The sequence below is a fragment of the Lingula anatina genome, chromosome 1 (genome assembly GCF_051362555.1).
Source record: "Lingula anatina isolate TDL-2025a chromosome 1, LinAna3.0, whole genome shotgun sequence".
Taxonomy (NCBI): Eukaryota; Metazoa; Brachiopoda; class Lingulata; order Lingulida; family Lingulidae; genus Lingula; species Lingula anatina.
The window spans coordinates 69,784,907-69,800,654 of NC_141767.1; the positions used below are offsets into that span (position 1 = coordinate 69,784,907).

General features: G+C 36.0%; 1 protein-coding gene across 10 annotated transcripts in view; it reads left to right on the plus strand.

Annotated features, from left to right (window-relative positions):
• Nucleotides 1-186: 186 nt before the first annotated feature.
• LOC106174883 (uncharacterized) overlaps nt 187-15,748 on the plus strand; it is a 59,026-nt gene continuing 43,464 nt past the window's right edge. For 2 of the 10 annotated variants that reach the window (XM_086998758.1, XM_086998761.1), the window contains exons 1-5: nt 1,823-2,182; nt 12,609-12,788; nt 13,801-13,918; nt 15,117-15,195; nt 15,577-15,666. In XM_086998758.1, the coding sequence (XP_086854884.1) occupies nt 2,108-2,182; nt 12,609-12,788; nt 13,801-13,918; nt 15,117-15,195; nt 15,577-15,666 (542 nt within the window). In that variant the 5' untranslated portion in view covers nt 1,823-2,107. Of the gene's footprint in view, nt 332-1,819; nt 2,183-5,664; nt 5,792-7,299; nt 8,789-9,056; nt 9,078-12,121; nt 12,252-12,608; nt 12,789-13,800; nt 13,919-15,116; nt 15,196-15,576; nt 15,667-15,748 lie in introns of those variants that run through there. The other 8 variants (XM_086998765.1, XM_086998763.1, XM_086998768.1 and 5 more) reach the window with 8 other exon arrangements.

Here is a 15,748-nt window from a genome sequence, read left to right on the forward strand (position 1 = left end):
GCAGGCAATTTTAGTGGAATCCTTTTTTAATTAAAACAAGCTTCAAGTTTATACTGTAAGCACCAGTTTATACTTGAGGTGACCGATATTCTTGAAAGCTGGTACAGCATCATTTTATATATCAATTTACTTGTATTTAACCTCGGGCAAGACCATTGGGTTTTTCCATGGAATTCCCTTTTAGCCTCGATTTCGATTTGGAGTCCTTAGTGATCACGTGACTTCTAAAAATGGCGGCCAATCTTTTGAAGTCGAAGGATAAAAACTTCCGAGATAATGTTATAGTTTACATTTGAGTTGAAGCCACTGTGAACTATATGTACTACATAAGGTAAGTTTAATGTCTTGTAGTTTCAGTTATCACAGATTAGTCCGAAAAATGCCTAGGACTTAAACTTTTATGCCTTACTTTACCATGCATGACGAACACGTACTCGCGTTGAGCGGATACTGTCAGTGTCATTGTGCAAGTGTGTCGAATCAATACCTCATGTCTTTTTACTTCAGACATCATATTATTTCGTCGTAGATAGTGCTGTTAGGGCTTATTCTCGATTTCCATGTTTTATTGTTCCTGTTTCATCTTGCTACAACTTGAGCTTGAAATCGACTGTGACCAAAATTATATACATCGTCTCTAAAAGGCAAAGACGTTTCGCACAAATAACACAATTTGCCATTGCTCTACCTAAGAGGTATATCTCATAACGAATGCTGTACGTTATTTAACAAAGATTATTAACAATTTTTTTAAATATGAAACTATACATACTAGTACTAACGTTAATGTTTTTCGTGATTACTTGCTAGAATAAACCTAAATCAGTAAATATTTTTCTTATACATCTTGATATATATTTTAGTTTATCTAGGATGGTTGGAATCATTTTATTTTTTATTTTAATAATGTCTGAAGTAATATCAGAAAAAACAAGGATATTGCTGCATCAATTTCTTCTGTCAGGTCAGGAATTGAGACTGATATGAAAAAAGAACAAAAAATACCTTTGGCTTTTTAAGGCTGTGAACAATTGTAATTAGAAGCAACATAAGGAAGTTTATTCTGCAAACATTGACTCTCTAAAATATTTAATCCCTGTCTTTAACCCGCTAGTGTGCCACTTCTTTTACACATGTATGTCACACAATAGGAAACTTGAGCTGACATTTACCTTTTGGGGTTGGTCATCAAAGAAGAACTGAAGGTATATCCTGCAGTGTTGTATTCAGTCAACAAAGGCAGTGAATAGAGTATTGGGAGCCACTGCATAGTTGGCAGTTGCTTTGCTGTTTGCAATATGAAGATAGGTTTGAGTTTGATCTTGAGTCTGTCAAATGTTATGTAGACAAATGATTGGCGTTCTGAACGTATTTTTGTTATAAGCAACCTGAAGGTATATATGATTTCTATGGGACTTTGGACTGATTTTATGAAGTTCTAACCTATTTTTAAAGATTATGTCCAAATTATGATTGAACATAAATGGTAAGTTATATTCTAACTATAAATTCAGACCAGTTTTCTTTTTCTGATATTAGACCTTTGGCTTTTTTCCTTAAAAAGACTTTTAAAACATACCTGAAAATATGAGAATTTGGTATTGATGTGCATCAAAATAACCTGAAGTTTTACTCAAGACTCCTAATTATCATATGCAGGTGTATAACCTGTAACAGCATGGCAGAGAAGGGACTGGTTTGTCATCAATCTTTTCAGATAAAAATGACTTGATTTCTCTCTGTACACCCCCCCCACCCCCCCACCCCCCGAGATAACGGGTGTTAGAGAGCACTTAGATGCAAGAGGTGATGGAATTTTACATGACCTAAACTGAATCTAAGAGTTAAATATTATATAATTTAAGAAGAAAGAACTATAGCTGTCTTGATGGGATGTCTCTGAAGGAAATGGCCTACATCTGTCAGAGGGAGAGGGGAAGTGTGTGTTTGTAGTCTATATATTGGTGCCAGAGGAGATGTAGCTGAGAGTACTGGTTTGACTGCAGACAGCTGGGGTCTATGGCTTGTCCTAGGCTAGTTAATAGTGGTGGCAGGTGGGAAGATACTTAACAAATGGGAGGAGAATCACGCCAACCACTATTAGAACATGCTATGCTATTTTAGAGCTGTTACACAGGCACTTGGAAAACCATGCCTGAAGAAAGCCAGGGCATGGGCAGCTGTAAGTTGTGGCCTTTTTATGATGTAACACAAAGTGAAAAATTGTGTTTAAGTGCATATTATCAGAATATTGTAGGAGATCAAACTAAGTTATAAATTTGATGTTTATCATCTAATATACTATTACTAATGATACTTTTTAAACAAAAAAATTGGATTTTCCAAATTTTGCAACACCTGAGCTTAGTCCAGTGCTTTTATTGTACATAAACATTTACTAGTACTTTGCTCATTACCAGAACTAGCAGCTAAATATATATGTTATTGAAAAATGCATGAAAATCAGCCACTTAGTCAGGGCCAGTGCCATGGATAAAATTATTATTATTATTTTTTCTTTGCTGGGGTACCTTTCCACCAATGATTGAACTTTGGATGTTTTTAGTAAATTAATAATAAATAAAATAAATCATTTGGACCAATAATGCACACCCATAAAAAGTGAAGTGGGTTTTACTTGCTGCCCTTTGGTAAACTTTTGGTTCATGGTGGTTCCTCATTTTGTTTCTTATCTTCTGTGTAACTAGGAGGAGTCTCCTCATTATACCTCTCTGATGTACATTAAAACCCCATATAACTGTCTCGTCTGAATCTCAGGGAGTCATATTTTATATTGTATATAACTGTTTAACAAACCATAAATAGACTGACTAATTGCTCATTTTAGAATTTTTAGTCCAAACTATTTGAGATCTCTTCCTTAAGTGACATTATATCAGGCTGTGTTTATTATCTTCAATGATTCCTTTTGTTGAGTAAAAGTTAGAACATTCATTGCTTGATCCATGCTAGGCTCCAGCATTTAACTTTTTGTGAAGTCTTTTTTGTAGCGTTGCAAGACAAAATTAAAAATTGATCAAAATTGGAATTCTTTGTTAGAGTTTGATTGCATTTTCATGACATTGGAATGCTCTATTCATATGTCCAAAATTATTTATATAAATTATTTATACTACATAAACTGAAATATAAACAATAATTTTAACTTTTGGTATGAATGGCAAATTCAGATGTTTGACTGCTGGAAGCTCATTAGTTTGAAACACATTGATGGAGTAACTGGATTGCATACCATAGTCTACGGTGTCACAGTGTGGAATAATGAGCAATCTGAGGCGTATTACGTCATGCAGAGCTGCCTGCTTGATACTTGTTTTTAAAAGTCAAGAGAAACCAAGTCAACACCTGAGGTTATTAACTGTTTTGGATTTTGAACAGTTTCAGTGAAGAGACGGGATGTTGTTTATGTATAATGTATGGTTAGTGTGACTGTCCTACATAGCCTGAAGTACATCTGATAGCTGGGAACACACACAACACTTTATTGCATCCCATTTGAAAAAAAAACAAAAAAACTTAGGATGAGCAAAATATTTGACCAAAAGGAAAGCTGTATTTCCAAGTAGGTTTGAAGCTGAGAATACTATCACTGTGGAGAGAATATGTCTACAATTTTCAGATTGTATAAATTTGGTTATCAAGTTGAGGAGATACGGCCTCCATACGTCACACGCCTAGAAGGCAATTCTACCTTCCCTATATGTATCCTTATCTCTGGAGAACTATGTGGTTAAAGAGATTAAGATACCTTTATCTTTGAAATTATTATCCAGTTTGGGCATTGTAGAAGAGGGGTAAATTTTTTTCCTGTTTTCCTCCCGACTTTCAATCACTTCAAACTTTAGTTGAATGTAATGTAAATCTTATCCCTACATTATTCATACTATCCAATTTTCTGTTTGACAATGTTTGGACAGTAAATGTTATTAACATCCTTATAGTGATATGGCTGCTACAAGTTCTTAGTCATGTATCTATACAGACTCTTCCTATGTGTTACTGTTGATAGTTGTAACATTGTTTGTTGTGTGCCCCCCCCCCCCAAAAAAAAAAAAAAAAAAAAAAACACTATCTAACTACTTGGCACAATAAAGCTCATTTTTACAGGTGTCCATTCCACCATAGGTGGAGTTTGACCAGAAAAACATAATTAATATACAGTCCAATTTTTAACTTGGACTTGTTTACTTTGACTTTGCCATTGTTTGTCAGCTCCCTACTGGACCTGTTCTACATTTGGTCAATGAGATTTAGGAAAAGTTGGTTGTCTTAAATCCTCTTAATCAAATAACTTAATGGATTTCCTCCTCTATTCAACTGGCCCTGTTTCCCTGTGACCCACCCCTCGGTTACCTGAGGCATTTCTCAATATAACACTAAGTCGATTTTGCAGTCACACACGTATTGATTTTTACAAGGGCATTGAGCAGTACAGGAATTTTAGGGTTCAGTCCTGAGCTCTTGTGTCTAAGCTGTGGAGTCGACCGTTATTCAATAAATGATTAATGACTAATTGACTTGGGATTTAAACAGTCACTGTCAAGGTATACAGGTATACAGGTGTGTCTGATGGTGGTTACTTTACCTGTGTGAGACCTGCTCTACCTGGTTTATCGATAAACTTTTTTTGTAATTTATAGGCACAAGAAAGATGATTTGTGGTATTGTAAAGCGAGTGAACGTTTGAAGAAGAAAAAATTAGAAAATTTAAAGTTTGCCAATATGTTGTCATTGAAAATATAAGGAAAAGAGGTATTTACACATTAGATTGCTTCAAATTTGGAATTTTGTCCATAATGTTAATTCAAGTTTAAAATTACTTATCCCAGAGGGCAACGGAGACCGACCTGGACCCTGGAGATAAATTAGAAATTAATGAAATTTTATTTGATTTGAACTCTATATTGGGTGAATTAAGTTATGTGAAAGCAGTTGATAATGCAGGCGAATGCTGAGGTTCAGGCAGAAGTTTTTATTCAAGAGCGTGGAGAATTTAGCGGGGCATTGACTAAAGTCAATAATTGCCTGCTATGATTGGGATTAAATTACAGGCAGGCAAACTTTAGATGTGACATTTAAAAATTTAGGCCAGTTATTGCCTGTCACCTTTCTGTGCAGTAAATAAACACTAAACACGCAGAGTGTTAACTTTGCTGCACCACAAGGTATTCAAAAACTAACATGGTTTTCCTCCTTCTGCTACTGTTATCTATACACTGTTCTTTGTAAGCGTCTTTCTGGATCAAGATACCTGCTAATGTCAACACAGGAAATTGGGAGAGGAATTCTGAAACATAAAACCTTTAAAATGGGACTCATGTCACTGTGAAAGCTTGTGTGTCAATGTAAGCTAGGTTTAGTCAGGCTTAGTGCATGCTTAGTGCTCCCAAATTAGCCAGCCTCTCCTCTCTGCTTGTGTGCACAATGTACATATTCCATGGTCAAATGCTTTTATTTGTTGACTGAAAAAGAAAGTTGACAAACTAGGCTGGAATAAATCTATTCAGGAATTCAATTACACTGCAGTTTTCACCTTTGCTGGCCCACAATGCTCAGGTATAGAAAAAAGCTGGTCTTGTGGAATTATTTGGTCGTAATATACAATCTGTAATAGATCTGGTGAGCACTGAATTGGTAGTAATGTGCTGTTGACCACTGATAGTAATCCTTGCTGTGTGATATAGAAGAACTTGTCACTATTGAAGATTTAATCTATGTTTTGAAATGGGCCTAGAGGTTAGGATTATCAATTTTGTTAACCAAATAATAGGTAGGGGGTTCTGTCATTTCTGTCCTGTCAATCACTCCAGACTTCAACTTTAAAGAATACTAATGAAGTATGGCCTTTTTTTGAAAATCTAAGATAGATTTCAGATTACACACATGCACCATCTGAAGCTTTCAACTTTTTTTACCCTTTCAAAATGAGAGAAAATCCATACATTTTAAACTCTGTTTTGATCATTATGCTATTTTCGTGGCAATTAAGTCATGCAGACCACTTGCAGTCAGGACTGTAATCACAAACTGTATAAGAAAAAGATGTATAAAATAAACAGCTCTAGTGCTATCTCCTAGTGTTTGCCTTCATTGCAATTAAATCACTGGTATAAGACCACTGAAATAAGGGTCATTTTGAATTGTTCTGCTAGGATACCTAGCAGCCATTACTGACTGTTTTGTCCAGCTTCTTGGCTGACTTGATCAATACGATTCACTCATCAAGCTAGCAAAGGCATTCTGTGCATCTGTTCAACAATAATTTTCTTTTTGGTATTAATCAATAATAACCAACGAAGTTATGTGGACTTGTGCTGTGACATAGCTGAGGCCCATGGGCTTTTGTTGTGAGGCTCACTGTCATATATAGCTAAGGCACAGGGATCGTGTTTTAAGATGGGTGAAGTTTAGATTCTGGCTCGTATTTGTACAGATGGAGGCCACCTGGTGGCAGCTGGTCAAAAGATTGGTTCATACTTTTATCAGTATGACTTTTTTCACCCAGAGAGTGTCATATAGGTACTGACCATGTTAACGTGTCCATAACCAGCCTGGTTTCAGTCTGCAATGTAAGCCACTGGTCCTACACTCGTGGCTTGTAAAATTTTTATTTGAATCAGTGAATCCTGATTTGGACTAGTAGATTTTCGGAAAGCGGTGGTACGCGTGGCCAGTGAGCTGAAAAGTTCATGGCACTGCCACACAGACTGGTGGTGTATTGTCTTATAGGGCTACTTACCACAGGAAGTCAGATGGAAAGACCCATGTCCAAACTGGTTCATTATTGTATAACAAGGGGAAGTGTACCTGCTAATAATAGGAATTAAGTATGCAAGGTGTCAGCCAGATATGAAAATTGGCAGCTTCATTTGGAAGATGTTTTTGTATCCGTTGCCATGTTATTCAAAACTTTATTTTTTTGGTCTTACACGAAAGCTGATTGTGCCAAAAGCTTTTTCAGTGGTGATGTCTTTCATAAGTTGATTTATTAAAAAATCCAATATTTGCAAAAAATATTGAAATATGTTGGTGTTGTTTTTGCAAGTTGCTTATTTAACTGGGTGACACAACTGCTATATGACTGTTGAAGAGATATATCACGCAATTGTGCATGAATGTGTATGCATTTATGTTGAGCAATTAAATAACACTGAAATATGCCTGTCTGGAAATGCTCTTGCTTTATCCTTGAAATGCTAAAGTTCTGTAATTTGACTCTAAATGACTAATTACTTCACATTAATCTCTCTTTGTTGTTTTGAATTGTTTGGCACTCATTAAAACTATTGCAATGTTAATTAGTTCATTTTCCATTGGTCAGGAATTTCAGATAATTGTCTAATTACCCATTCTAACAGGGAAGTAAGTTGGGATGAAGCTAGCTTTGACTCTTTCACCCTGCTAGCAAAAATATTGTTTTTATTGACATTACTTTTCAACAGCTGTATTGATGCATTGCCCTGTATTGATTTTATACAGATTCACCTGGATTTTAGTCCGCGTTCAGCAAAGCACAATGTCTTATACCAATAGCTAAACATAGCAGGGAACATTGGAGTGTGATTAAAGATGGGTGAGGCAAATGACCTCTGTTCATTCATGAGGCTGTTAGTGTGGCTTATTAAAACATACTTGGCACGTACTTGGACTGGATGATCTATAAAGTGTGGATTGTTTTCTCCCTGTCTGGATGTCTGTCTGTCTGTCGAGAAGAGGTTGTTGTGACAGCACAAGTTTGTGCCTGTCTGTAGAAGATAGGCTTGATAAATTACTGGACTACTTTCACTTAGGTAAATGTAACAGATGTACCAGAATTATCCGATTGTTTGTTTTCAGACAATTTTCCTATTTAAATACTACATTTTCTGGGTGGTATTCCTGACTTAGCAGCCCCCAGACGCCTGTCCTAAAGGCCATCAAGCCATTTCTTTCTAGTTTTTTCTCACAACCTAAAATCATGTCTGCATTTTCAAAAGTAAAAGTGAGAAGTTGGATTTTCCCCTTGGCACAACCTTGGCTAGTAATTTGAATTCTGTCAAGAAGAGATAATACAAGTATAACTTTGCTGGCTTCAGTTTGACAGCCATAATTGATGACAGCTTTACCAGTCTCTGTTAGTATAACATTATCAAGTAAGTCCCCTTTATGAATGAGTCACTGTTATAGAACTTATTATTTGGCTTACCAGTCTTTTAAAATGGCATCCCCACCTACATTGTTTTAATGGAAGTTATTCTGCAGTAGGTCTCAAAATCTTTAACTGACTTTTGATAACATGTAGTCATAAATGTTCGTATAACCTTTTAAGTAAAGAGAAGTCCTAAAAAAAACCCTTCCAATTTGTTCACCCACACAGTAGAATATCAATGTTTTCCTCTGATGTGCCATACATCATTTCACCAGGCTTATAACCACAAATCTCTTTATTTTGCTCCAGACACCTTCAGTGAATCATTTTATGTGCATATTTCTTTTATTATGTAGCAATTGTTGGTTATCATTGTATTGCCATGTTTACCTAGATTGTTTAGATTGAACTGCACACAAAGCCGAATTATTGACAAAGCCATTTCAACTCATTTTGAGGCCCACACAAAACAAATATGCCAGATTACAATTTTATAGTGTACCTGGACCCCTGAAAATTACTTGAATATTGTAAATATGTGATTGTATTCAGGAGCACACTGGAATATTGTTCAGGGCACATATCAGCCAGGACCAGCTATAGAACAGGGTCACCACATTTGGTTGGAGTATTCAATGAGTATTTGTTGCTTCATCTATTTACAAGCATATTTTAGGTCTGGTAATTGTAATGAATTATTACCTGGCAGTTGTAACAGTCCAAGCTGCAGTAGTTGACCATGTACTCCTTTGAAAAAAGGCTGTACCAAGAAGTCATGGAGAGAACCTCAATGACAGGATTTATTAGACCATACAGATCTTTATTTAAATTAGACCATTATTACATGATTTTAATACCAGTTCAAATTTCTGTTTATTTATTGGTTTTGTAACTCTCACAGCTACTTCCACAAGTGTGATGTTATTAGGTAAAATCTCTCCTCTGGGTACTTCTCTCCACAGATACATGACCATGTGCAGTAACGACTGTTGTATATCATATTATCTTTTAATAGGTGTCTGTGTCTTATTTTATGGTAGATTATCCTTCTGAATAGACACAAGCACAAACATTATAATAAGGCTGGTTTCTGGGAGACCAAATCAACTGTACTCAAGATCAAAGTCGAGTTATCTGTAATATCATGTATTTGAAGACCCCCATAAAATTCTTTATAATGCAAATGTGCGTGTGGAAGGTGTGTTATGTTGGAATAACTTTGGTAATGAAATTGTTTTCACAGCTTTGATTCATGTACAAGGTCACCAGGATTACTGTAGTCTAGTGTTTGGAACTGTGTATGTGTGTGTGCATGGTTATAAATTCAATCTGTCTCACACTGTCAAAGTGCTGACCTGCAAGACGTGAGTATGTATGTATGTACGCATTATGTTGTATGTAAATCTTTTTTGTTATGTACAGACACAGATGTGTCTGTACATATTGCCATCACCTGCGTCTGTCGTCGCCGTCGCCGTCGCCGATCATGTCGCCGTCGCCGTCGCCGTGCACTTTCAGCGTTAACACCATAAGTGGAAGACAGTTTTACTTTTTGGCTTTATATTTACAGAGCTGACTAATATTCATAAAACGCAGGTCAAGTTCGAAAATCAGCATGATCGGGCCATTATTGTAGAATTTATGCTGTTTTTTCACTTTTTAGCATATATGCAACACTGTTAACACATTTCAAGGAAAACCGATAGGCCTGTTGTCATGAAACTCACAGGAGTAATCAGTCTTACTAAAACGCAGATCAAGTTCGAAAATCGGCATGATCGGGCCACTATTTTAGTAGTTATGCTGTTTTTTCACTTTTCAGCATATATGCAACACTGTTAACACATTTCAAGGAAAACCGATAGACCTGTTGTCATGAAACTCACAGGAGTAATCAATCTTACTAAAACGCAGGTCAAGTTCGAAAATCGGCATGATCGGGCCACCATTTTACTAGTTATGCTGTTTTTTACACTTTTCAGCATATATGCAACACTGTAAACACAATATAAGAAAAACAGATGGGCCAATTGTCATGAAAGTCACAGGAGTGGTCAATTTTACTAAAATGCAGGTTGAGTTCGTAAATCAGCATAATCGTGCCATTATTTTAGAAGGTATGCTGTTTTTTCACATTTCCTCAGATTCAATTTTCAGGCATGTTAACAGTCTCATTATTAAACTAATAAGATACGTGAAAGTGTTTGTTTGACATTTCCTGCATCTTTACAACATTGTTAGTTGATTTTGTAAAAATGATGGTAAACATGTTATCGTGTATTGTGTAATAAAGTTTCAAAAATGGAAATAAACTCATATCATTGCAATTTGTCAGATTCAATCATTCACTATGTTCAGAATCTCAGAATGGAAGAAATTGGACATTTAACACTGCTCTGTTGATACTTTTCTCATCTCATCAATTTTCTTAGTTGATCATGTAAAAATGGCAGTAAACTGTTAATTTTGTTTTATGTTAAAAATTGTTAAAAATGGGGAAAAAAACATTTCAGAACAGTGCTGTCTTGTTTACATTTTGGCATTTTCAAGTTGTGACTTTGAAGTTCCATGGGCCTGAAGACCTTTGCTAGTCACATTTTCTGAATATCCATGATACTAATATTTTATTATTAAAAATTGATGGTCATTATGCTGTTAAACATTATGTAACATTGCATCAAAATTTGAAAAAAAAACTATTTTGGGCACTGCTCCCATGATTACCTTTTAAGAAAAACCATGTCACTTACTGTTCTCAAACTTACAGGAAAGAAACATGGGACTAAAATACAGCTTCAGTAGGCAATGCAATCTGCCAGATAAAAAACAGTTTTTTTTTTGTGAAAATTTAATTTTTCACATATTGGCATTTTCAAGGTGTGACTTTGAAGTTCCACAGGCTTGAAGACCCAGGCTAGTCACATTTTCTGAAAATCCATGATACATATATTTTGTTATTAAAAATTGATTGTCATTATGCTGTTAACCATTATGTAATATTGCATCAGAATAGAAGAAAACACAATTTTGGGTGCTGCTGCCATGATGACCATTATGGGAAAACCATGTTACTTATGATTGCCAAACTTTCAAAAAAGAAATACAGGACTGAAATGCAGCCTGAGTTGGAAAAGCAGTCTAATTGACTTCTTTTTCTGGAAGTTTTACATTTTCAAAGTGTGAACTTGAACTCCCATGGGCCTGAAGCTTTATGCTTGTTTCACATTTTACTTACATTGGTATTACCTGTTGAGCATAATTAAAATTTGATGTTGAATTTGCAGTTTAACATAATGTACTTTTGCATCAGAATTGACAGTAGCCTATTTTGTTATTTCCTGCTTTTTGTCTGTACATTTGACAGCTTTGCTGCCTTGTTGCTGGAAGTGTTCTTGTGGTTTGTCCATAACCTTATTTTCTTAAATTTATATTTTTAAGTCACTTTGTTAATGCTCATTTAAGGCAAGTTTATGGTCTTAATTGGTAAAGGTTAGATTGAGTTACATATTAGTCTCCATTTTAGTCATCCATTGAGTTGTTAGAGACTCATTTTTACAATGGTCAACTGTTGAAATGTTGCAGTGACCATCTACAGTACCACTCTGATGTTAGATCAGTTATATCTGAATTAGAGCGCATTCTCAACGAATTAAGCCAGGCTTTACAAAGCCAGTGACCTAAAAATGGCGGACGTACATGAAAGAAGACAGTGACTGTCATTAGACCCAGACTAATTCAGATAAAAATTAATTGATCTTACATGAACTATTAGATGATGGTGGTTTTTAAGTTCCAGTATTTATAATACTTTATGTCACTGTAATGAGGTTATTTTGATGACATATTTTAGACCAGTATTGGGTCTAAACACGTATAGGTCTTAACACAGCTTCCAATGTTGGCCACTGTCATGTGTTTTCCCCATATTTCCCATGTCCATGTCCCTGACACTTCTCCTTTGGACTGCCCTAGGTCAGACAGGCTTTCACCCAACCCTATAACATACACAGTGAACACAGCAAAGTGACAGCAGGCAGAGACCCCATGTGTATGTACAGCATAAACTACTGGTCTCTGTCAGCACTTTGTGTGGTATTTACTGGTAGGTACAAAGTGGAGAGGAAGAGCAGTTTTATCTTCACATTATTATTGTCATCCTTTCATGTCTTGTCATGTCAGGATCATTGTCATGTCATTTTGATCTCTTCATCATACTTTTATGTAGCATGCTCTAACCCATAGTAGCTGATAGCATTTATTGTGTGGTTGTGATGGGGTCTCTTTCTGATGAAGAGGGGTGGTCCTGAGAAGGACATTTTTCTATGAAATTGCCATCAGACAGTTAGGTAATCCATTGATCAGTCTTTTAGTGTGAGACAAGTGTGCCTTAATTTACTACAATATTATAGTTTAGGTCAAAACATAGTTATAAAATTAACTTTTTCTCTTGGTTTTTCAGGCCAGCAGCATGTCTAAGGTGTTCACCAGCTGTATCTGTAAGAACAAGCAGGACGAAGATGTCAGGGTGCTGGACTATCGTCACTGTAGCCTCAATGAGGTCCCCAGGGAGATCTTCAACTTTGAACGCACACTGGAGGAGCTGTATGTGGGGGCTAACCAAATCAAGGACTTGCCTAGGGTAAGGTTGGAGGGAGGAGATGGGGGGGGGGGTGTATAACATGTAGTCTGAGGGTCCTTTTCTACTGTTATGTTATTAACATTATAATGGAAATCAAGTAATATTCTAAAGACAGGCTGTCAGAACTGCTTGACGTCACACTGGACAATCAGATTCATACAGAAGATTGTAAGTTAGGGATGTCCAAGGTTACAGCCTCATTGTCTGTGAATGTGGTCAAGTCTGATTTTCAGTGTTAATTAATTTTTAACCTTAACTAACTGATGGCCATCATATCATGGCATGATAACAACTACATTGAATGTGAGTGCAGAGTAAAAGCCACCAAGTTTTCTGATACTCATGTTGGCTGCTGTGCATTTCAAAATAAATGTTTTCTGTAAGTTAGGGACTCTGTCAATAAAACCTTACCAAATTCTCCCTTTTTTTAACCTTTAGAATATTCAACTTGTTTACTTTCTCTTATATCTGCCAAGCCTATTCTGAATTAACAGGGTAAGTGATGTATCACAGCCTAGCCACAGTGGTAGAGGAGGCATTCAAGTGGTTTACCACATGTTGGCTATTTATTTCGTTGCACTCTTTATAGTGAATATTTAAAGGTTTGCCACAACTTGTGCTCAATGGAGGGAATCCTTTTCACTAAAAAACCTGAAAGAATTATTAAAGGCACTGAATTATAATGTAAAATTAGATGTTTAATGTAAATATTTATATATTTCTTTAAAACTTGTTTTGGTTAACATAGGACATATACAGAAATTTATTTTTTAATTTGATGAACAGTTTATTGTGTGGTCTACCCCAGACTTGTATGAAATTGAAATGCTTGCAATACACCATGGGATTGGTAAGGTATGGTTGACCACAGACTCATTAGTTATGATACTATGATAATATGTCATGTAAGAGAAAGAGAGAGAGAGAGAGAGAGAGAGAGAGAGAGAAAGAAGGAGAGAGATGTAAGAAGAAGAATTGTAACATTTAATCCTTCTGTTTCTTATGTTCTCAGGAGTTGTTTTATTGTCATGGGTTAAAGAAACTGAACCTCAGTGACAACGAGATCACATCCATCCCTCCCGCCATAGCCAGCTTGGTTAACCTGGAGCATCTGGATATCAGCAAAAATGGTACGTGACTGTATGTGTGTGTGTGTGTGTGTGTGTGTGTGTTTGTGTGCCTTTGACGTTTTTGTGTGTGCATGTGTGTGTGTGCCTCTGTGTGTATATGTGTGTGCCTCTGTGTGTTTACATGTGTGTATGTGTGTGCCTCTATGTGTGTTTGTGTGCATGTGTGTGCGTACCTGTGTGTGTGTGCCTCTATGTGTGTGTTTGTGTGTGTGCGGCATGCCTGTCTGTGTATCTTTCTGTCTGTCTGTCTGTCTTGGTGTGTGTGTTTGTATGCACATGCATTTATTCTGTGCATTTAAAGTATAATACTAATTTTATTTGTATTTAATTGTATATATCATGAATGTGAATTAAACGTGTATATGTCACTCAGATTCACTATGGCGCTTCCTATGATTTAAACAAATATGAAATATTTGTTGGATAAATTTCCTTGTAAAAGGAAATGGTATTCAAGGCCCTGCTTACATCAGAGATTTTTTGTAATGTAAGCCACACAAACTATGTATGGATATATTTGTGCTCCATGTCTTTCTCCACAAACTAGAAAAATCACTCGCTGTTTAATAGAGAAAATCTATCCCTCAAAAGCTATCACATTCCTAGAGGAGGCTGTTGAACTCAGTGGGAAGCAGTAAACTTGATCTGATATTCAGTAGTAACACTCCATGTCAAAGTGATTACAAAAGACCTTATGTCTAAAATGTCAACTGTTGTAAGACAGTGTAATGTTGATGTGATAGGGAGAGTCAGTGGAGCATTTGTTATGCTTTTACAGCTATGTGAGCTGAATTTACTTAGTATTCTTTACTATTATTGCATAAACACAATTAAGGGGAATAGGGCATCTGAGGACAGTCTTTAAAACTGTTCATCGGAATGCAATTTTATGGTATTTCATTTTGTTAAACTCTGATTTCATTGGTGCAGGAGCTATCAAAATGGCCATCAAGAGGTAGTTCCTCCAACCCTTCATCTTTTTGTTTGTTATGCAAAGATTTCAGAAGGGGGGGGACTACAGGCTAAAAACAGAGAGGACTCCTATAAATCTCTTGTATAAGTCACCTTGGCCTACTTTTCAAGGCCACAGATTTGTTCCCACACGAACCATTGGCCTCCTTGTTACTGTGGAAAATACAAATAAATATCACATACTTTCTTGAATTTGAATGCTATATAAATCTTCTCTCTGTTATAGGTATACTAGATCTCCCAGAAAATATCAAATGTTGTAAATACCTCAGTGTTGTGGAAGCCAGTGTAAACCCACTGGGAAAGTAAGTACATCTTTTACTTTGATGGAAGCTTGGTTACCTCTTAGAAGGAAATCATAAATATTTCATTCAGGTGATCAAGCTTTATGCACATTTTACTTATGTGTATGTGGGATTTTTCTTTGTTGAATGAAAATACAAATGAAATTCTTAGAGTAGCTGAGTCAGTTTAAGTGATGAGAATTTTAACACATAGTAAAAGTTCTCTGATGCTTTTTTTGTAGATGAATAAATGCTATTTTTTGACAAGTGCAGAATTATATTCCATACATTACATATTTCGCCACCGATGCCAGATGAATGCTGAGATTCCTCTGATTTCAGGCTTCCTAAAGGCTTCACACAGCTTTTCAATCTAACCCATTAATTTCCCTCTGATTTCAGGCTTCCTGATGGCTTCACCCAGCTCCTCAATCTAACCCAGTTATTCCTCAATGACACATTCCTGGATTACTTACCTGGAAACTTTGGAAGGTAATCTCATTTCGGCACACAATTAAAAGTGAAACAAAGCTGATGATAGTTATGAACAGTAATAATGATAATGTTGATAAAA